The 23,936-nt window shown below is 46.4% G+C and overlaps 1 protein-coding gene across 2 annotated transcripts in view; it reads right to left on the reverse strand.

Annotated features, from left to right (window-relative positions):
• Positions 1 to 601: 601 nt before the first annotated feature.
• Positions 602 to 23,936, reverse strand: part of LOC119954973 (metabotropic glutamate receptor 8) — a 533,585-nt gene continuing 510,250 nt past the window's right edge. For both annotated transcript variants that reach the window (XM_038780737.1, XM_038780738.1), the window contains exon 11: positions 602 to 3,567. In XM_038780737.1, coding sequence (XP_038636665.1) covers positions 3,518 to 3,567 — 50 coding nt within the window. In that variant the 3' untranslated portion in view covers positions 602 to 3,517. The remainder of the gene's footprint in view (positions 3,568 to 23,936) is intronic.

Raw genomic sequence — 23,936 nt, forward strand, 5'->3', positions numbered from 1 at the left:
AGCTGCCAGGGCCTCAACACCAACAATCTTTACTGCACATTTACTGTGCCCTAACTAAGAGGGAATACAACAAGTAAAGTCCGAGAAAGTAATCAAATCCAGTTTTCTCCCTCATCAGGCATGAACTAAGTTAAACAAAACCCAAGGCCTGTCTGAAATGCATATCACTCATTTGAAGCCTAATAACTATCCTGTATATTTCCCTATTGCAGTCACTGGTAGAAAGTAATGTACTAACTTATATGGTTTGTACTTCCAGAGCAGCAGAAAATTCAACTTACCGACTGACCCCTCAAAGCTTATCCTTCAAGACATCTCGTTGTATTTTGGTCAAGTCAATAGAGTTTTCCTGATTTCTTCTCAAAATTGGCTTCCCATAACTTTGAATGTGTATGTTTTGGTCATAAAAAGTATGTCATGTTATTCTAATTTGTTAATACTATGCCACGATACCCAGTAGTGGGTTGCCATTTTGAGAACACGCGCCATGTTCAGTGTGCAATCCCAAGTCACGTATATAACATTTTACACAGTTACACTCTGGCAACATCCATTACCTTTCTCTTTATGTGGAAGAAAGTAGATCAAGGAAAGACGACAATAAAAATTCAATAATTTTTAGTCAATTCGTTTCAATAAAAAATACCAGATAAGTACAGGAGAAACATTTCATGGTATTTACTCAATCTTTCTTTAACAAATGATATCAACAATATTGATTACAGTGGAGCCTACGTACTATCAACTCATTTTGATTTTTTTCAATTCATTTTTGCTAGCCTCCCAATTAGCAGAGCAGGTGAAGCTGGGCACTGGGCCTCACTATGGCAGTGTTCAATGCTGCTCTTTGTCAATGCTTGAGGAAGAATGTCTCCTTAACAACCCTCTACGATCCCACCCGCCCCTCGCTAAAATTAGATTTTTTTTCATTTACCATTTAATGGTAAAAGAGAAGTCTACACGGCCACCGCAAGGTGCTTTAGTCTAACCTCCCAGCCGAGGTCGACGCCCATAGCAGGTGCCTGATTTGGAATGTTGGTCGAGCATTTGTTCTCACCCAGACTCAGCGGGTCTCAAATCAATGCGTTAGAGCCAAATGGGCTGCAAGAAAATCATCTTAAGTGCAGTGACCTGGATGCCATATCCGCAGGACTAAGATCAAGTACCTTTTTAAGAGTTAACTTTCTTTGGTAACCTGGAGTTAATTTTATTAGGGATCCACTGTAATAGAGAAATTAAAGCTGGAAGCGATTTACATTCCAGTACACACCTTGTTAACATAGGATCACTCCACCACTGCTTATATTCACCGGTTTCACAACGTTGCTCAGTGTAAATCATGTACCATATAGAATTATTTGTTAGCGCTTCACCAAAATTCATGCAGAACTTATACTGTCAGTGTCATGCGAGGGGTGTTTATGACTAATGCAATATTCTCTTAAGAAGTGCGAAAATGTGTATACGTAGCCAAGTGAAACTAGTCAGCTCTTGTCAGATGGGAGCACTGACTGGAGAAATGAGGGAAGAAACATAAAGTGGATCTCACTGTGATGTTGCTCATCATTCTGTCTTGTGCCACAATAAAACTGTGAAGCATTCATTACATGGATGAAAAGCTTTGAGCTTGTAAACTTAATAAATTCCATCTGGAAATACTACACGTTCCTTTCTTGCCAAGTGCTTAATGTAATATTATATTAATCCAGAAATATAATTTGCTCCTTCCTCCCGTGTCTTTTTCTTGAAAAAGTTAGATGCCCATTTGGTCCCTAGTTCAGTAAGCAAAACATAACACGGCTTAAGATCGACTGTGTGCTTTGTCTTGGGTAACTACAGCTGGTGGTGGGGTGAGAAGAAAATCCTTTTGTTTTATTGTGTCTGCTGATGTCTCTTCTGACACTCTAATGCTTTCCTGCATCTTTTCTGGATTTAACACGCTTAAAATGACAACAGCAAAATGCCCTGAAACCAGCATGTTTGACTGAAATGGAATTGGAATCGGAACAATTTTGGGTGGGGCGGGGGGGGGGGGGGGGGGGGGCGTTAATTAGCCCAGACAACCTGAAGTAAATAATTCAAGATGCCTTAGCTTAATTCAATTTCTGCAGGTCAAAGGCAGTAGCACTCCCAGTGGTTATAGTCCACATGTGGTTTGCTTATGCTCAACATACGATTTAAATGCACAACTAGTAGTGTAGCAGCAGAGCTTTCAGTGTGGATTTATCACAAGTTTGGTTGTTAGTTCTTGGAGAAGAAGAACGATTTGAATGCAAAACTACTTGTTGGCCATTTTTATCGTTCACCCTGGTTACTATAGCTTGCTCTGCGCTGTTTCCACTCATGATAGGCAGGTGTTTTAACTGGGCTGCTCGTGAAAGCTCACTACATTCATATTGAGGTGACCATGGATTCTATGGTTCCATTTCTGCTCTGACTAGCTGTCTGAAATCTGGATTGTGCTGTGTTGTCTCTAAATGCACCTTGGGATGTTTTACCGTGTTGCAGGTGCTATGTGAATGTCAGATGTTGTAATTCCTTGTGTTACTTAGCTGCCCCATATTGTATGTATTGCCCAGACTAAACGTTTAATGGCAAAGTAGCACCGTATTATCAAGCAAGGTGGGGTTCGGGGGAACTGATCAACTCCCACTGGTCATTTTCAATACCTTTCAACGAAAACAGAACCCTTTGTGGATATACCAGATTTTTGTAAATATCCAGAAAATAAGCATGAAAATGTATATTGTAGTCATTGGTGCTGTCCAAAATCTTCCAAACCATAAATCAGCTATGATCTTATTGAATGGTGAACAGGCCTGAGGAGCTGAATAAGCTACTCCAGATCCCTAAGTTCCTAACCTCATTTATAATAGACTTTAATCAAGCCTAGTGTACTTGTTGCTAATGTCCATTCGCTCTGGCTGATCAGGTCATAAAACAAAACATAAAGTGAATTATTTCCATCTTTTTCGGCAGGCATGGATAATTCACACTAGATTACACGTGAACCTGCAACCCAAAGAAACTCTGAATTTTGTAAAACATTCCTTTATTACAAATACATCCGTTGTATAAAAAATTAGACATGCTTCAACCTTTGCATTTATTTTAAGTGCCACACAGTTGCAATCCTGCTAGTTGGTACACACAAGCCCTTTTTTTTGCGTTACGCAGGGCAGAAGAAAGCCTTTCAAATCTAACATGAACAAGAATGAAGAATTGCACAATCACAAGACTTACAAGTAGAACAACAGGCATGGGTTCACTCTGGCCGGCATTCCTCGCCAAAAAACAAAAACTGCCGATTGCATGATGCTCTGTTTGGGTTTTCCTTGTCACCAGGCCTGTCTTGGAATACACATGGGGTCGGCCTCAATCCGACTGGGCTGAGGGCCGCTCTTCCTTCGGCCTCACAGCAGGTAATACACTCTGAGCGCTTTCCAAATGATGAGACGCGAGGGTGGTTTTCATACATGCAGTCTCTTCAGACTACTTCGGGTTTTGCAAAGTCAAGTCAGTTTGCATGGTTGCTGTAGCTGATGTACGTGGTCTTGGTAGAAGAAGCTGTGAGGACAGATTGACAATAACGATTTGAACAACCATTAGTGAAGAAAGACTATGCAGTGAGACTGGAGAAGCTGGGATTGTTTTTCTTGCAGCAGCAAAGATTATGGTCGCGGGGCGGGGGGGGGGGAGGGGGGGTGGCACAGTAGCACAGTGGGGAACACTGTTGCTTCACAGCTCCAGGGTACCAGGTTCAATGCCTGGCTTGGGTCATTGCCTGTGCAGAGTCTGCAGGGGCTCACTGTGTCTGTGTGGGTTTCCTCCGGGTGCTCCGGTTTCCTCCCACAAGTGCCGAAAGACGTGCTGTTAGGTGAATTGGACATTCTGAATTCTCCCTCTGTGACCCGAACAGGCGCCGGAATGTGGCGACTAGGGGCTTTTCACAGTGATGAGCCATCAATTGCATGAGAGACGAGTTGCTGTACAAAAGTTAGGCTTTAATAAGCTAGAACTTAGCCCTGCGGTTGTCTACAATAAAATGGACGACCGCCGGGCGTTTCGACTATTTATACTTCGGCAAGGAGGCGTGGTTAATTCAGCCTCTCGACCAATCGGAGAGCCGTCACATGACTGGTCTTAACCAATCGGTCGAGAGGCACATGACCGACCAGGGCCAATGGTAAGCCGGTGTTCTGCCCCAATGGCAGACAGCAATGAAAATCATATCACCACACACAGTAACTTCATTGCAGTGTTAATGTAAGCCTACTTGTGACAATAAAGATTATTATTATTATATAGATTTCATAGAGGTCTCAAAATTATGAAGGGCTTTGATAGAGTAAACTAATTGTGTCCACTGACCGGAAATCAATGTTTATAGCCCATTATCCAACATCAGTAACTAGCAGTTACAAATATTTAGAGTCGACAAAAGAACCAGGATGAGGAGATTTTTTTTTTACACACAGCAAGTTGTTAGGGTTTCTAATGCACTGCCTGAAATGGCGGCGCAAGTAGATTCTACTGTGAATTTCAAAAAGAAACTGGATATACACTTTGAAGGGGACAAAATTGTAAGTTTATAGGGTAAGGGCAGGAGAGTGGAACTAATTTCGGGGCAGCAGGGTAGCATGGTGGTTAGCATAAATGCTTCACAGCTCCAGGGTCCCAGGTTCAATTCCCGGCTGGGTCACTGTCTGTGTGGAGTCTGCACGTCCTCCCCCTGTGTGCGTGGGTTTCCTCCAGGTGCTCCGGTTTCCTCCCACAGTCCAAAGATGTGCGGGTTAGGTGGATTGGCCATGCTAAATTGCCCGTAGTGTCCTAATAAAAGTAAGGTTAAGGGGGGGGTTGTTGGGTTACGGGTATAGGGTGGATATGTGGGTTTGAGTAGGGTGATCATGGCTCGGCACAACATTGAGGGCCGAAGGGCCTGTTCTGTGCTGTACTGTTCTATGTTCTATGTTCTATGTAATTGAATAGCTCTTTCTTAAAGCCAGCGAAGGCATGATGAAAATGAAAATCGCTTTATTGTCACGAGGAGGCTTCAATGAAGTTACTGTGAAAAGCCCCTAGTCGCCACATTCCGGCGCCTGTCCAGGGAGGCTGGTACGGGAATTGAACCGTACCGCTGGCCTGCTTGGTCTGCTTTAAAAGCCAGCGATTTAGCCAAGTGAGCTAAGAAAGATAGTGCCCAGAAAAAATAATTGAGGGACATTAGGTGGGGCTTCAATTTCTGCATGTTCCTCTGTGTCCGAGAGATGGGCTTCATTTCACTGAAGGAACCATTGCCTTCTTGACTTGACAAATCAATATCGTCACAAGCAGAAAGAAGCTTGGTTTTCTAATTTATTGACATACACAGTGATGTAAATCACGACCTAAAATAGGGCAACTGGAACTAAATCGTGTGCAGCTCTTCCCACTCTGGTTCACCAAGCGCTTGCCTGAGGACAATGTCTCTTTAAGGTATTACATTATCACAACAGTGAAAATCCAAAAAAGATGTAGTCGTGACCCAAATATTAGACACAAATAAAGCAGTTTGAAGTTCCTGGCTCTGCTGTTTAATGGATTATTGTTCGGGACAATAAAGCACATAAATGGATTTAATTGCTCATCAAGGAGTCTATTGTTTGTCGTCCTATCTGCTTTGTACAATGCACAGTCACTGCTTAAAACATAGCTCCGAATATAATGGAATGGATTACACTTCTGCCTGAACACAGAGGTCACATTTTTACCAGCGGCCCACCATTCATTTCTGCAAAATGTCATTTACAATTGCTTTATCACACCCTTGTGTTACAAGCATTCATTTTTATTTGTGTAAATGAATACAAATGTGAAATCTAAAAGCAGGCCTTATAGAATAGATATTCTTTGCTGGGGCAAAGTATCAGAGTGAAATTTCAGGGATCTTTTAATTGCAGCTTCCTAGATACGTTATTCTGAAAGCTAACCAGGCCGTAAATAGAAGTAGCAACTATTATGGGGAGGATTTCTCAAACTAAAAGTTCATAATAGGTTTTTAGCATTTTAAGGCGATCATAACCTCAGGATTTCTCAAAGCACTTTAATACTCATAAAAAATACTTCTTTTGAAGTGCTGAAAGGGTGGCAGCATATGTGCGCACACCGTGGTCTCGTAAACAGCAAAGCAAAAAGGACCTGTTAATCTGCTTTTAGTTATCACAGTGATGTTAAGTGAAGGATAAATATTAAATGGCCATGAGAGTGGATGAGCTCCCCTACTCTCTTGCAAAATAGTGCCTTGGGACCCTTTTCCCATTCGGCGCCTCGAGCCTGCTCCTCCGTTTGATACCATTATGGCTGACCTCAGCGTGGCCTCTACTTTCCTGTCTACCCCTGTACCCATGACTCCCTTGTCATTTAGTATCCCATAAGGTGATGACAGACTTTTGCATTTTGCTGAAGCAAGATCTGCTACCAAGTCAATCTGGTGCCCACACTTTACTAGTGAATGTCAACGTGATTACTTCCCTCAACTGCAGGAGAGATTTAGAGAATATCACAGCCAAATGCAGTACACAGCTGACCAATGCTATGTTTACCAGTTCGGCCAATTATGTGCACTTTGCCACCCACAATGCCAGTTAGAATGTGCTGGTGTTCAGGTTTGTGGCTCTCCCAGTCATCCCACAGGTACGAAGCATCGTTGACTTGCACACATGTGGCAATGCAGTCAGGCCGCGATCACCAAGAGTACTGATGAACTGGAAGGGGTTCAACTCCATCAACTGTGCAGTTCGGTGGAACCGCAGAAAGATCATCATATAGATCTGTGCAAAATTGCCACGGGACTGCCATCATGCTCTTGTCCTGCTCCAGTCCACCCTGCCTGAGCTTAACAGACTTCAATGAAGATTCGCCACTTGGCTGTTGGGGGACAAGGGCTATCTACTTAAAATATGAAGTCTTACAACACCAGGTTAAAGTCCAACAGGTTTGTTTCAAACACGAGCTTTCGGAGCACGGCTCCTTCTTCAGGTCACCTGAAGAAGGAGCCGTGCTCCGAAAGCTCGTGTTTGAAACAAACCTGTTGGACTTTAACCTGGTGTTGTAAGACTTCTTACTGTGCTCACCCCAGTCCAACGCCGGCATCTCCACATCATACTTAAAATATGTTATTTGTTTATTGAGGGGAAATTTAGCCAGGCCAATCCATCTTAGCTGCACATCTTGCTGTTGTCGGGGTGAGACGAAGCAGACACGGGGAGAATGTGCAAACTCCGCATAGTGATCCGAGGCCGGGATCGAACCCGGGTCCTCAGCGCCGTAGGCAGCGGTGCTAACCACTGCTCCACCTTGCCGCCAAGACTTAAAATATGGTTAATGGCATCCAAACAAGATGAGGAAGTCAAGCAAAGGGGTCCAGAAGCACAAGCAATATAACAACAAAATGTATAATTGAGAAGGCAATGGGAATGCTGAAGATACAGTTCAGTTTCCACGTCAAATCGGAAGGTCCTCTTCAATATTCAGTTCAGTGTGATACTGAAGGCCCAAGATAATATTTTGATCAGTCCTATTGAAGGTGTCATTCTAAGTGTGGGCAAGTATGCACTCGCATGATGGCTGCACTTGATATTCCGTGCAGGTGGCCACTCTTTCCATGGACAAAGATATCATCACAAACTCCCATGACACCATGGCACTTATGCTTGATATGAACTCCTGCAATCTCTCTCCAAACATGCACCGTGTCCCTAGAAATCCTGCCAATACCTCTCACATTTGTTGCTGAGGATCCAGAATTGTCCTCTTTGTCGGCATCCTCCAAGGTTCAGCATCTATGGTCAGGTGAGCATGCAGAGACCCTCCACTGTCGTCTCTACTGACTGCTCTTACCGCCTTACGATATATTAGACACCAGGTGAATATCCAACTGCTTGACTTACTGGTCTCACTGAAGTGTGTGTATCAGAGCTGGAGCATGGTCTGCATTAGTCCAGTGATGGTCCGGACCTCCACTGAGGAATCAACATATCTGCTCATGTTAATCAATCAGGGAGTCTTAAAGTCAGGGGAGGACTTCATCAGGGGCTGGTCTCACTGTGGGGGGGGGGGGGGGGGGTTGTCCGGGGTACGTGAGCTGGCCGAAGGGGGGGACTATTTTGCCGGCCGTGACTGCGAGCGGCTGCCGCCTTGCGCATGCACCGCCATGGATCCAGCAATTCTCCGGGGCATATCGGCAGCTAGAGTAGGTTGCTCTACGCTGTCTGACTGCTAGCCCACAGCAAAATGGGGAATCGTTGGCAGTTTTATGCCCGTTTTTCTGGCATTAAACGTCACATTTCCCATGACGGCATGGGGACATAGCCCCAGAATCGGAGAATCCAGCCCCTAGTTTAAAACTGACCATGCTGGAAACAGAATATTCAAGGATTTTTGACATTTTGAAGAGATGAGGAGGAAAAATGGATGGGATAAATAATGGCTGATAAAGAATGAGACCCACATGATAGTGAGAAAGGATCTTGGTTTAGAAGATGAAGATATAGCATCAGTTTCGCTGGAGATAAGAAATAGCAAGGGAAACAGTTTACAGGCCACCTCATAGTCACTGCACTGTTAGACAGAGTATAAATCAGGAAAAAATGGGGCTTGTAAGAAGGGTACTGCCATAATTATGTGTGATTTTAAGCTTTATATAGGTTAGACAAATAAATTGGCAAAGATATCCTTGTGGATAAGTTCCCATAGAGTATTTCAGACAATTGTTTAGAAGAATCCATTGTGGAATCAGCTGGGGAATAGGCTATTTTAGACATAGTAATGGGTAGTGAGATATTATCAAATAATGATCTCATTTAAAGGGTCCTGTGGAAAGAGTGATCATAAAATCAAAGAATTTTAGTTTAGTTTGAATGAGAAACTTAGGTCTGAAACTAGTGTCTTAAACTTAAATAAAGTCAAAAAGAAAGGCATCAAGACACAGTTGGCGGGAGTCTTCTGCGAAAAAGATAGTAGCTAAGCAGTGGCAGAATTTAAGGAAATATTTCTCAACAAACTCAACAAAGATATATTATTGAGAAAGACTCTACGAGAAGGATGAACCACATGTGGCCAACTAACTAATTAAGGATGGTCTAAATTGAAAGAAAGGGTGTACAATACCGCAAAGATTAGAGGCCAGAATATTGATATCATTTTAGAAACCAGATCATTTTAGGTGACCAAAGAAAGGGGAGAAATTAGAACATGAAAGTAAACTAGCAAGAAATATAAAATCAGACAGTTTTAGCAAGTTGACAAAAGAAGAGAGCACAAAAAAGTGAATGCCTTAGAGGATGGGATTTAATGTTAATATTAAGAAAGGAAGTAGAGGATTAATAATGGGAAATAAGGAAGTCACAGAGACTGTGATCCAGTATTTTGTATGTTTTCATAATAGAAGAAACTGAAAAAAATCAAGGGACAAAATGGAGAGGGAAATTTTAAAACAATCACTGTTACTAGAGGAAGAAAGTACCTAATGGAACTAAAGGCTAACAAGCCCCTGTATCATTGGGTCTTAAAGGGAGTGACGGCAGTATAGTGACTGCATTTGTTACAGTCTTCCAAAATTCCCCAGATTCTGGAAAGGTCCCAGTGGAAAACCACAAATATAATATTTCTATTCAAGAAAGGAGAGAGACAAAAAGCAGGAGATTAGGGGTCAGATAGCCCAACATCTATCATCGGGAAATTGCTGGAATCCATTATCAAGGAAGTAGTAGCAGGGCATTTAGAAAATCATGATACAATCAAGCAGAGTCAACATGGTTTTATGAAAAGGAAATAGTGTTTGGGCAACTTATGAGTTATTTTAAGGATGTGACCAGCAGATTGAATGAAGGAGAACCAATCGCTGTAGTATATTTGAATGTCCAAAAGGCATTCAATAAGGCGCCACATAGAAGATTACACAGGATAAAAGCTCATGATGTCAGGGGTAATATCTTAGCATGGGCAGCGGATTAGATTACTCACAAGAAACAGTCAGGGTAAATGGGTCATCTTCAAATTGGCAAACTGTATCCAGCGGAGTAACACAGCGATTAGGATTGGGGCTTCAATTATTTCCAATCTATGTGTGATGAATGAGACCGTAGATTCAAAGAAACAGTTTCTGAAATAGGGGATGGAAATCATACTGTAGTCTGCCTGGGGACAGGCCCAAGTGATTTGGTTGTCATGGGGACAGATCAGGTCCAGGTCGAAACTCACAGAAACTCAAGTGCCAGTTTTCAGATCTTGACACAAAAGAAGTACCGATGGCCTTGCTGGACATGACCTCTCAAACCCAGAAAGATACAGAGACCTTGCGTGGAAGACCAAAAACAGCTGCTGCTTTGCCGAGCAGAGGGAAAGACTGTGTTTTGTGTTGTCCATCAAGCAGAATGCTGAGGAAAATGGATTTCCTGTTGGAAGAGGTGAGATTTAACGATCAAGGAGTCACCAGAAGGTTCCTTGCCACTGGACTTCTGTTCGACGGTACTCAGGAGATCGAGTGAAGAGACTTTTAAGTGGAAACTGGAATACTCACCATGGTGTTGAGGGAGAAAGGGAGAACTTAGAACTTTATCTACAAGGCTACATATCTGCTGAGTGTCAAGTAACATATAAAGGTGGTGTGGTTTATTTTTGTTGTGTTAATTGGTTCATCGCCAGTTAGATTTGCCGGTGGCTCATTTGCTCCCGCATGCCAATTGCAAGCAATTGCCACTTTTATAACGGCAGGCAGTCCCTGGAGAAAAGGAGGTTAGAGAAGCCAGACTTCTAGGTAAGACCATATCAACAGGGACTGGCTGGTAGGTCACAGCAAGGAGGCTAAGGGATAGAACATAGAACATAGAACGATACAGCGCAGTACAGGCCCTTCGGCCCTCGATGTTGCACCGACATGGAAAAAAAAAACGAAAGGCCATCTAACTACACTATGCCCTTATCATCCATATGCTTATCCAATAAATTTTTAAATGCCCTCAATGTTGGCGAGTTCACTACTGTTGCAGGTAGGGCATTCCACGGCCTCACCACTCTTTGCGTAAAAAACCCACCTCTGACCTCTGTCCTATATCTATTACCCCTCAATTTAAGGCTATGTCCCCTCGTGCTAGCCACCTCCATCCGCGGGAGAAGGCTCTCGCTGTCCACCCTATCTAACCCTCTGATCATTTTGTATGCCTCTATTAAGTCACCTCTTAACCTTCTTCTCTCTAACGAAAACAACCTCAAGTCCATCAGCCTTTCCTCATAAGATTTTCCCTCCATACCAGGCAACATCCTGGTAAATCTCCTCTGCACCCGTTCCAAAGCTTCCACGTCCTTCCTATAATGAGGCGACCAGAACTGTACGCAATACTCCAAATGCGGCCGTACCAGAGTTTGGTACAGCTGCATCATGACCTCATGGCTCCGGAACTCAATCCCTCTACCAATAAAGGCCAACACACCATAGGCCTTCTTCACAACCCTATCAACCTGGGTGGCAACTTTCAGGGATCTATGTACATGGACACCGAGATCCCTCTGCTCATCCACACTACCAAGAATTTTACCATTAGCCAAATATTCCGCATTCCTGTTATTCTTCCCAAAGTGAATCACCTCACACTTCTCCACATTAAACTCCATTTGCCACCTCTCAGCCCAGCTCTGCAGCTTATCTATGTCCCTCTGTAACCTGCAACATCCTTCCGCACTGTCTACAACTCCACCGACTTTAGTGTCGTCTGCAAATTTACTCACCCATCCTTCTGCGCCCTCCTCTAGGTCATTTATAAAAATGACAAACAGCAACGGCCCCAGAACAGATCCTTGTGGTACGCCACTCGTAACTGAACTCCATTCTGAACATTTCCCATCAACTACCACTCTCTGTCTTCTTTCAACTAGCCAATTTCTGATCCACATCTCTAAATCACCCTCAATCCCCAGCCTCCGTATTTTCTGCAATAGCCGACCGTGGGGAACCTTATCAAACGCTTTACTGAAATCCATATACACCACATCAACTGCTCTACCCTCGTCTACCTGTTCAGTCACCTTCTCAAAGAACTCGATAAGGTTCGTGAGGCATGACCTACCCTTCACAAAACCATGCTGACTATCCCTAATCATATTATTCCTATCTAGATGATTATAAATCGTATCTTTTATAATCCTCTCCAAGACTTTACCCACCACAGACGTTAGGCTCACCGGCCTATAGTTACTGGGGTTATCTCTACTCCCCTTCTTGAACAAAGGGACCACATTTGCTATCCTCCAGTCCTCTGGCACTATTCCTGTAGCCAATGATGACCTAAAAATCAAAGCCAAAGGCTCAGCAATCTCTTCCCTGGCTTCCCAGAGAATCCTAGGATAAATCCCATCCGGCCCCGGGGACTTATCTATTTTCACCTTGTCCAGAATTGCCAACACTTCTTCCCTACGCACCTCAATGCCATCTATTCTAATAGCCTGGGTCTCAGCATTCTCCTCCACAATATTATCTTTTTCTTGAGTGAATACTGACGAAAAGTATTCATTTAGTATCTCGCTTATCTCCTCAGCCTCCACACACAACTTCCCACCACTGTCCTTGACTGGCCCTACTCTTACCCTAGTCATTCTTTTATTCCTGACATACCTATAGAAAGCTTTTGGGTTTTCCTTGATCCTACCTGCCAAAGACTTCTCATGTCCCCTCCTTGCTCGTCTCAGCTCTCTCTTTAGATCCTTCCTCGCTTCCTTGTAACTATCAAGCGCCCCAACTGAAACTTCACGCCTCATCTTCACATAGGCCTCCTTCTTCCTCTTAACAAGAGATTCCACTTCTTTGGTAAACCACGGTTCCCTCGCTCGACCCCTTCCTCCCTGCCTGACTGGTACGTACTTATCAAGAACATGCAATAGCTGTTCCTTGAACAAGCTCCACATATCCAGTGTGCCCAACCCTTGCAGCCTACTTCTCCAACCAACACATCCTAAGTCATGTCTAATGGCATCATAATTGCCCTTCCCCCAGCTATAACTCTTGCTCTGCGGGGTATACTTATCCCTTTCCATCACTAACGTAAAGGTCACCGAATTGTGGTCACTGTCTCCAAAGTGTTCACCTACCTCCAGATCTAACACCTGGCCTGGTTCATTACCCAAAACCAAATCCAAAGTGGCCTCACCTCTTGTTGGCCTGTCAACATATTGTGTCAGAAAACCCTCCTGCACACATTGTACAAAGAACGACCCATCCAATGTACTCGAACTATATCTTTTCCAGTCAATATTAGGAAAGTTAAAGTCTCCCATAACAACTACCCTGTTACTTTCGCTCTTTTCCAGAATCATCTTCGCCATCCTTTCCTCTACATCTCTAGAACTATTAGGTGGCCTATAGAAAACTCCCAACAGGGTGACCTCTCCTTTCCTGTTTCTAACCTCAGCCCATATTACCTCGGAAGAAGAGTCCCCATCTTGCATCCTTTCTACCACCGTAATACTGTCCTTGACTAGCAGCGCCACACCTCCCCCTCTTTTGCCCCCTTCTCTGACCTTACTAAAGCACCTAAACCCCGGAACCTGCAACAACCATTCCTGTCCCTGCTCTATCCATGTCTCTGAAATGGCCACAACATCGAAGTCCCAGGTACCAACCCATGCTGCCAGTTCCCCTACCTTATTTCGTATACTCCTGGCATTGAAATAGACACACTTCAAACCACAGACCTGAACACTGCCGCCCTCCTGCGAAGTCAAAACTGTGCTCCTGACCTCTCTACTCTCAATCTCTCGCACCCCAAAACTACAATCCAGGTTCCCATGCCCCTGCTGAATTAGTTTAAACCCCCCCAAAGAGTACTAACAAATCTCCCCCCCAGGATATTGGTGCCCCTCAGGTTCAGATGTAGACCATCCTGTCTATAGAGGTCCCACCTTCCCCAGAAAGAGCCCCAGTTATCCAGGAATCTGAATCCCTCCCGCCTGCACCATCCCTGTAGCCACGTGTTTAATTGCTCTCTCTCCCTATTCCTCATCTCACTATCACGTGGCACGGGCAACAACCCAGAGATAACAACTCTGTTTGTTCTCGCTCTGAGCTTCCATCCTAGCTCCCTAAAGGCCTGCCTGACATCCTTGTCCCCTTTCCTACCTATGTCGTTAGTGCCAATGTGGACTACGACTTGGGGCTGCTCCCCCTCCCCCTTAAGGACCCGGAAAACACGATCCGAGACATCACGTACCCTTGCACCTGGGAGGCAACATACCAAACGTGAGTCTCTCTCGCTCCCACAAAATCTCCTATCTGTGCCCCTGACTATTGAGTCCCCAATTACTAATGTTCTACTCCTTTCCCCCCTTCCCTTCTGAGCAACAGGGACAGACTCCGTGCCAGAGGCCCGTACCCCATGGCTTACCCCTGGTAAATCGTCCCCCCCACAAGTATCCAAAACGGTATACTTGTTACTCAGGGGAACGACCGCAGGGGGTCCCTGCACTGACTGCTTCTTCCCAGTCCCTCTTACAGTTACCCATCTATCTCCAGTCTTTGGTGTAACTACTTCCCTGAAGCTCCTATCTATGACCCCCTCTGCCTCCCGAATGATCCGAAGTTCATCCAGCTCAAGCTCCAGGTCCCTAACACGGTTTTTGAGGAGCTGGAGTTGGGTGCACTTCCCACAGATGAAATCAGCAGGGACACTGACGGCTTCCCTCACCTCAAACATTCTGCAGGAAAATGTGGATGTGGGGGACTAAGTTTGTGAGGCCAGGAGGTGGCTCCAATGGGCACAGGGGATCACAAAGGAGGTTCCCCTTACCTCGTTCACAATACCAGCTGGCCCAACAAAGCTGTCGGGCTACCACCTGGCTTGGGTCTTCCCCTACCACTGGATAAAATGGTGGTTAGGGAGGGATGAGACATTTAAGTAGCCATTAATTGACCACAAGGGCCTCAATAAGCCCATGTTTCCAGGGCAGGGGCAGGGAGAGGGGCACCAGATTCCTCCATGGCTGCCCGCAAAATGAGTTGGGCGAGGGAATATGCAGCAGACAGACAATTCACTGCATTGTGCGAGTCCCCCCCACCCCCAACCTCCCTCCCCCCTCCCCACCCCACCAGTGGGGGAAGCAGAGAACTATGTGTGAAAATGCAAGCTTCTCCATTTTCCGAGGGGGAATAGATAAGTAAAATATTAGGTAAATGAAGCGAGACTACAGAATTCTGCAACACAGAAGGATCTGGGTTTCCTTGCACATTAATCACAAGAAGCTAGCATGCAGTTACAACAAGTAATTAGCAAGGCAAATAGACTGCTGGGTCCCTATTGCAAGGAAGTATAAAAGTAAGGACGTCTTACGACAACTATAGAGAGCATTGGTGGAACTACATTTAGAGTACTGCCTGCAGCTTTGGTCTCCTTCTGTGAGGGATATATTCCTATTGGAAGCCGTTCAAAGGATCACAAGTTTGATTCCTGGGATGAACTGATTGTCTTATGAGGAAAGGTTGAACAGGCTGGGTCTATACGTATTGTCGTTTAGAAGAATGAGAGCCAAATCTATTGGAACACAGACAATTCTAAGGGGTCTTGGCAAAGCAGATATGGAGAGGATGTGTTATAACCTGCCCAGATCCTATAGGCTGGGGACAATTGGTTACCCCGTGTTCCTTGAGGAATATGAGCTTCCCCAAGGAGAGGTGGGGGGGAATCATTAGCAGTGCGGCTGTATAGAGCTGGCCAGTGTGGTACCAGCTAGAGAGGGAACCAGTTAGTGAACTGCTGATACCGTGTATATATTGTGGTAAATAAAGCTACTTCCTGTTTAACTACAAACTCATGCTGGATTATTCGTGGCCCTCACAAAAGGATGTTTTCTCTTGTGGGAATCCAGAACGAGGGACACAGTTATACAATAAGGGGTTTCCTATTTAAGATGGAAATGAGGAAGAAGTTCTGCTCCCAGAAGTTCATTCACCTTTGTCATTCTCTACTCAGTGGAGGCTGGATCATTGAACATATTCAAGACTGAGTTACATTTCTGAGTTATGGGAGTGGAGAATACAAGGGCAGGCAAGAAAGTGGAGTTGAGGCCACAGTCAGATCACCCATGACCTTATTGAATGACGGAACAGGCTAGAGGGGCTGAATGGCCTACTCATGCTCCTATTACTTTTCATCTTGTGTTCTTAGACCTGGAACCTCTGTTACTCAGATGAGGGCAGTAGGTATATGAGAACATCACCTCCAAGTTCCATGTATTATTGTTTCCTTATCGTCGTTGGGTCAACATCCTGAAATTTCGGCACTGGGGGGAAATTCAAACGCCTTGGGCAGGATTCACCATTTGGGAGACAAAGGCGGGAATACTCTGGTTGTTGCGATTCACTTGTCCTGCTGGGGGCACACCCCGCCAGTGGGTTTCGCGGTGGTCTGGGGTGGTTTTATTGGGAAATCCCATTGACAAGCAGCGGGAAGGTAGAAGGATAGAAGCCCACCGCCAGGGAACAGCACGTGGCTGAGAAACACCCGCTGGGGAACTGGAGAATCCCACCCAAAGTGTTGATGCTGGGACTGAATAGCGTGCGATTTGCATTTCCATTGGGCACACTATTTGTAAGAGATCAGGACGTGCAACTGGGACAGCGCTCTGCCAACATGAATTGAAAGCAATTCCCAGCCCAGTGTGCAGTCCAAGCTGGGGCTGGAGTTAGCACTATAGGGCCTGGCAGCTGGACCTTTTTTTAAACACTTCACTTGTCACACACTCCGGCAGCCACCAAGGTGGCTCACAGAAGACCTGCCCCATCGAGTCAGAGGTTTACCCACAACCTAATGCCAATGAGGAGCGGGGGTCACCCTCTTCCTCAAGGTAGGTCGCAGGCTCCAGCATGCCCTCCTGAATACCGGCTAGGAGTTGGTGGCAGAGGCAGTCCGTCCTGCCAGCCTCACCAGGAGGAGACAGCTGGTGATCTGGAGGGGTGGCGATCACTTGTGAAGCCTCTGCCCTGAGAGGAGCAGATAACCAGGGAAGGCTCCAAAGACCACAAGGTGTCCTCTTGTTGCGGTGAGCTCTGCTGATCACCTTCCTCTGCAATGGGGCAATGCTTCTGAGGAATGCTAACTTCTGGTGGGTTCCTGATTGACCTTTGCCCTTGATGATACAGCTGGGGTGTGAGGTTGTCCAGAGGGACGGGCTCCCAAATAACTGGGGACCTTCTGAGCACTTAAAGGACACAGGCCGCACTCAGCAGAGTGAGCAGCCACAAGCCTGTCAGTCGTACGAAAGACAAACTGCAGCAATGGTAGTCTGAGCCAGGCCACCCCAATCCCGAGGGGGACACCCCGGGTTCACGGACTCAGCACCAAGTCATTTCCCACTACTGCAACCCCCCCCCCACCCCCCCACAAGCAAGCCCGACAGTTTTCAACCGTCTTCAGTGTTTTTCAGCCACCCGCTTCCCCTCCATAGCCAGGGCTCCCAGTCCCCATTTGTAAATACTTGCAGTCGTTCGCGTCCGCTTGACTTCCGCCTGAGGGGCGGAGTATGCGGAAGCGCGAACCTTATGCCTCCAACCCGGTAAGTACATATAAATGAAAGTAAATACCGGCTTTGCCTTCTGAAACCAGCACGGTACGCAAACATCGTTACCGCTGCCAGGGAAGGACCAGAGCCCAAATCGGCGGAGGATGTGAACCTAGATTTTTGTTGGACGCCCGATTCTCAGCACGATGGCAATTTGCGTTTGTGGCGTCGCGAGGCAGAGAATTCAGCCCATTGATACGCCAGTTCAAGTCGGCGGCTCATCATTACCTTCTCAGAAAAACTAGAAATGGGCAATAAATGGCAGCCTTGCTGTAATGCCCATGTCTTGCAAATTAGTTGTTTGTTTGAAGAAGTTAGATTCAAAATGAATTTGGATTATATGAAAAATTCAATTAAAAATTTCAGATAGAGGGCGGCACGGTGGCACAGTGGTTAGCATTGCTGCCTATGGCGCTGAGGACCCGGGTTCGAATCCCGGCCCTGGGTCACTGTCCGTGTGGAGTTTGCACATTCTCCCCGTGTCTGCGTGGGTTTCACCCCCACAACCCAAAGATGTGCAGGATAGGTGGATTGGCTACGCTAAATTGCCCCTTAATTGAAAAAAATAATTGGGCACTCTAAATTTTTTTTTTTAAATAAATAAATAAATAATAAAAAAATTTCAGATAGCTCATATAATGGGCACTATGACTCACTGAGGAAGAGGATGGTACGTGGAAATTATCACTACCAAGAACAATGGATGAGCAGTTTACAAATATATAAAGAACTGAACCCTTATAGCTTTTAAAATATTATGCTCTTTTAAGACCCAATTACAGCAAACACATTCCAGATATTCCAAAATGCTTACATATCTACTCAAAGGATCAGAATAGAGACCTAAGAATAATTATAAGTCAATAATCTAATATGTCCAACAATGGAAGTGAAGCTTAACTCTTAGTTATAATATCATCAGAAGCTGCCAATTGGACTATACTCTTCAAAGCTCTATCTAGGACCCATCTGCCTACCTTAAAACGAATAGAACAGGGGCGGGATTCTCCATCTGCTGACACCAGAATCGGGAAACGGGATTGAGCGGAGAATCGATTTTGACGCCAAAGTCATGGCTTGCGCCGATTTCACGCCAAATGTCAATTCTCCGATGCCTCGACAACGGCATCAATGCATTTCCGAACTCACATACAGTAAACGCCATTGGCATATCAATAGCAGGCCTGATCCATTATGCTCCACGGCCTCTACAATGTTCCACCTCAACTGGGCCGCATTCCCTATAGTGAGGTTCACTCCTGCTTTTACACATTGTCAGACCGACGCCGTGGCTGCTGAGGGAGAAAGAGGGGGCACAGAAAGTGTCCAACGTTGCCAGAGTTTGCTGACAGTTGTGTCGCTGGCTGGGGAGCTTCTGCCAGGGCCGGGAGGAATTGCGGGTGTGGCCAGGAGGTGGGCTGTGGGGTCAGGGTGGACGGGCACGGAACATCATTGCCGTGGCCTGCAAACAGCCATGCAGTTGCGCACGGTGCTGACCGACCACTGTGAATCTAGGGCTACAGATTATATGGGTGTCTCCCCAGGGCACTCCCGAGGTGCCCTCTGGTCCCAGCCGACCCATAAGTGGGATGGGCACGCTCCAGCGCAACCAGTGCCATCTTGTTGGCTGGGATGAGTGTGTGTGGGGAGTAAAGTGTGCATGATAATAATCTTTATATTGTCACAAGTAGGCTTAGATTAAAGTTACTGTGAAAATCCCCTAGTCGCCGCATTCCGGCACCTGTTCGGGTACACAGAGAGAGAATTCAGAATTCTCAGCCGGTATGGGAATTGAACCCACGCCTCTGGCTGCTGGCCTTGTCCTGCGATAAACCAGCTGTATAGCCCACTGAGCTAAACCAGCCCTATGTGGCTACAACTTGTTAGCCTCCTGAGTGTCAACCTCAAATTCTGTGAATCCGGCACCGTTTCCCATTGGAATCGATTGTGTTCCACATGGGGCACCGGTGCTAGCCCCTTAACAGTTGCTGAATCAGTCCAGGTGCGGCGCTAGTTTTGCTGTTGTGGAAATCCACAAATCCTGCCCTGGCATCAACATTCTCCGGCTCGCCTGTCTGCTCTGGGAGAATCCTGCCCGAGGTGAATGGACTTCTCCATTGTCTGCGTCTCGCCCGTGACAATCTTGCGGCTGGTGGGGCGGGAGAAGCCAGCCCTGAGTCTCAGGACTGGAGAATCCAGCCTCCTGGCTTCTCTCAACAATGGGTGAAATGGGTAATGGCGAGGTGGCAACTTATTAAAGTCAACAGGGAAGATGTAAAACCAGCCATCCACTCCTTATCACTGCTTTACATCCTTGCACAAATTCAAAACCTACCCTTTTGTTTCGTTTGGCAGTTTGTTCTCTTAGATTAGGTAGCAATTGTTGCTTTCATGGGCCACGTTAAAGGGGCGTTAGTGGTGCAGCAAGTTTGATTTACTGGTTAGTTATTTGTCAAAATGTTAATCATGAGGAGAATCTGCTCACTAAAGATCGATGCCTAGATTCAGAAAGTAAGAAGTCTTACAACACCAGGTTAAAGTCCAACAGGTTTGTTTCAAACACGAGCTTTCGGAGCACGGCTCCTTCTTCAGGTGAATGGAAAGGCTTGTTCCAGAAATGTTTATATAGACACAGTCAGAGATGCCCCGGAATGCGAGCACCTGCAGGCAATCAAATCATCAAAGATGCAGAGAGAGAGGTAACTCCAGTTTAAAGAGGTGTGAATTGTCCCAAGCCAGTTCAGTCGGTAGGCCTCTGCAAGTCCAGGCTTGTTGGTGGGGGCCGAATGTAATGCGACATGAATCCCAGATCCCGGTTGAGTCCGCATTCATGCGTGCGGAACTTAGCTATAAGTTTTTGCTCAGCAATTTTGCGTTGTCGCGTCTCCTGAAGGCCTCCTTGTAGAATGCTGACCCGGAGATCAGAGGCTGTATGCCCTTGACTGCTGAAGTGTTCCCCAACTGGAAGGGAACAGTCCTGCCTGTTGATAGTCGCACGATGCCCGTTTATTCGTTGTCGCAGTGTCTGCATGGTCTCGCCAATGTACCACGCTTCGGGACATCCTTTCCTGCAGCGTATGAGGTAGACTACATTGGTCGAGTCGCACGAGTATGCGCCGCGTACCTGGTGGGTGGTGTTTCCACGTGTAATGGTGGTGTCCATGTCGATGATCTGGCATGTCTTGCAGAGATTACCCTGGCAGGGTTTTGTGGTGTTGTGGTTGCTGTTCTGAAGGCTGGGTAATTTGCTGCAAACAATGGTTTGTTTGAGGTTGCGCGGTTGTTTGAAGGCCAGTAGTGGGGGTGTGGGGATGACCTTGGCAAGATGTCCATCCTCGCTGATGATGTGTTGGAGGCTGCGAAGAAGATGTCGTAGTTTCTCCGCCCCAGGAAAGTACTGGACAACGAAGGGTACTCTGTCAGTGGTGTCCCGTGTTTGTCTTCTGAGGAGGTCGGTGCGGTTTTTTGCTGTGGCGCGGTGGAACTGTCGATCAATGAGTCGAGCGCCATATCCCGTTCGTACGAGGGCATCTTTCAGCATCTGTAGGTGTCTGTTGCGCTCCTCCTTGTCTGAGCAGATCCTGTGTATACGGAGGGCTTGTCCATAGGGGATGGCTTCTTTAATGTGTGACACATTAAAGAAGCCATCCCCTATGGACAAGCCCTCCGTATACACAGGATCTGCTCAGACAAGGAGGAGCGCAACAGACACCTACAGATGCTGAAAGATGCCCTCGTACGAACGGGATATGGCGCTCGACTCATTGATCGACAGTTCCACCGCGCCACAGCAAAAAACCGCACCGACCTCCTCAGAAGACAAACACGGGACACCACTGACAGAGTACCCTTCGTCGTCCAGTACTTTCCTGGGGCGGAGAAACTACGACATCTTCTTCGCAGCCTCCAACACATCATCAGCGAGGATGGACATCTTGCCAAGGTCATCCCCACACCCCCACTACTGGCCTTCAAACAACCGCGCAACCTCAAACAAACCATTGTTTGCAGCAAATTACCCAGCCTTCAGAACAGCAACCACAACACCACAAAACCCTGCCAGGGTAATCTCTGCAAGACATGCCAGATCATCGACATGGACACCACCATTACACGTGGAAACACCACCCACCAGGTACGCGGCGCATACTCGTGCGACTCGACCAATGTAGTCTACCTCATACGCTGCAGGAAAGGATGTCCCGAAGCGTGGTACATTGGCGAGACCATGCAGACACTGCGACAATGAATAAACGGGCATCGTGCGACTATCAACAGGCAGGACTGTTCCCTTCCAGTTGGGGAACACTTCAGCAGTCAAGGACATTCAGCCTCTGATCTCCGGGTCAGCATTCTACAAGGAGGCCTTCAGGAGACGCGACAACGCAAAATTGCTGAGCAAAAACTTATAGCTAAGTTCCGCACGCATGAATGTGGACTCAACCGGGATCTGGGATTCATGTCGCATTACATTCGGCCCCCACCAACAAGCCTGGACTTGCAGAGGCCTACCGACTGAACTGGCTTGGGACAATTCACACCTCTTTAACCTGGAGTTACCTCTCTCTCTGCATCTTTGATGATTTGATTGCCTGCAGGTGCTCGCATTCCGGGGCATCTCTGACTGTGTCTATATAAACATTTCTGGAACAAGCCTTTCCATTCACCTGAAGAAGGAGCCGTGCTCCGAAAGCTCGTGTTTGAAACAAACCTGTTGGACTTTAACCTGGTGTTGTAAGACTTCTTACTGTGCTCACCCCAGTCCAACGCCGGCATCTCCACATCATAGATTCAGAAAGATTGGTCCCGATGGTGGGGCGCGGGGGGGGGGGGGGGGGGGGGAGTCCAGAACTAGTGGTCATAGTTTGAGGATAAGGGGTAAATTAATTCACTCATCCAGAAAGACACTCTCTGGGGACATTGTGGAAGAATTAGTTGTATTGCAGATGAACAGATAGCTGTGTCCGAGATTTGTCTGGGCTGCCTCGGCCATTTTCAACACTATGGCATCGCCTAGCACAGGCACGCAAACAGCTGCAAAAATAAAATATTGCGGATGTTGGAAATCTGAAATAAAAGCAGAAAATGCTGGAAGCAGGAGTTAACAGCCAAGATCCTCTGGTCTCAGTACCTTAAAAGATATGTGGGGACTCTCTGAAGTCCCAACATAAGCATATCGCCGCTACTTATGCAGGAAGTTTATATTTTTGATTGCCGATTTTACTCTGCTCGGACTGCTCTTTGATTGGACAGAACCATGCATATTATTGTAAATTTATGAGAGGCAGAGATAGACAGGAAGAACCTTTCCCCTTATTGGAGGAACTAATGGCCAGGGGGCATAGATTTAAGGTAAGGGGCAAAGGGTTTGGAGGGGATGTGAGGAAAAGCATTTCCACCCAGAGGGTGGTGGGAGTTTGGAATTCACTGCCTGAGTGGTGGAGGCACAGACCCTCACAACATTTAAGAAGTATTTAGATGTGCACTTGGCGATGCCAAGAGTATGGGGCAAGTGCTGGAAAATGAGATTAGAATAGTTAGGTTGTTTTTGACCGGCGCAGACGCGATGGGCTGAAGGGCCTTTTCTGTGCTGTTCGCTTATATGACTTGGGCTGTTTGTCCTATACTGGTGTTTACGAGGATTTGTTTAGATTTTTTTATAGCATGTATTTTTTATTTTTTTTATTTAGATTACCCAATTATTTTTTCCAATTAAGAGGCAATTTAGTGTGGCCAATCCACCTACTCTGCACATTTTTGGGTTGTGGGGGCGAAACCCACGCAGACACGGGGAGAATGTGCAAACTCCACACAGACAGTGACCCAGAGCCGGGATCGAACCTGGGACCTCAGCGCCGTGAGGAAGTTGTGCTAACCACTAGGCCACCGTGCTGCCCTTTTTATAGCATGTATAAAACCAGTGAATCAGATGGAGTGTCAAAGCACTCCAGAATCCACAGCAATGTTTAACCACCCCAATCCCTGGAACAGTGCTCATCACGGAACCCCCTCCCCTCAACAAGCTCACCACTCCCGCACCTTGGACAGTTCATACCTACTCCCACAATGCTCTAGCACAACCTCCCTCCACGCAGACAGTGCCCATAACTCCCGCATGACCTATCCCAACTTACCTTCTGGAATCCATGGCTCCTGTCCATCCAATATCAGAAGAGACAGCCTTGCTGAGGACTGGGAAACGGTTGAGCATTTTTGCGAGGGGGAGTGTCTGAACATTCTCGGGTGTTGAGGTGGGTGGTGGGTGGGGGGGGGGCGTTAAAACTGTCAGACTGTTAGGACGTGAGTGTGAGGGGAGGTTAATACTGTCAGGGAGTGAGGGAGGGGGTGAACACTGA

This window comes from Scyliorhinus canicula, chromosome 20 (assembly GCF_902713615.1).
Source record: "Scyliorhinus canicula chromosome 20, sScyCan1.1, whole genome shotgun sequence".
NCBI lineage: Eukaryota > Metazoa > Chordata > Chondrichthyes > Carcharhiniformes > Scyliorhinidae > Scyliorhinus > Scyliorhinus canicula.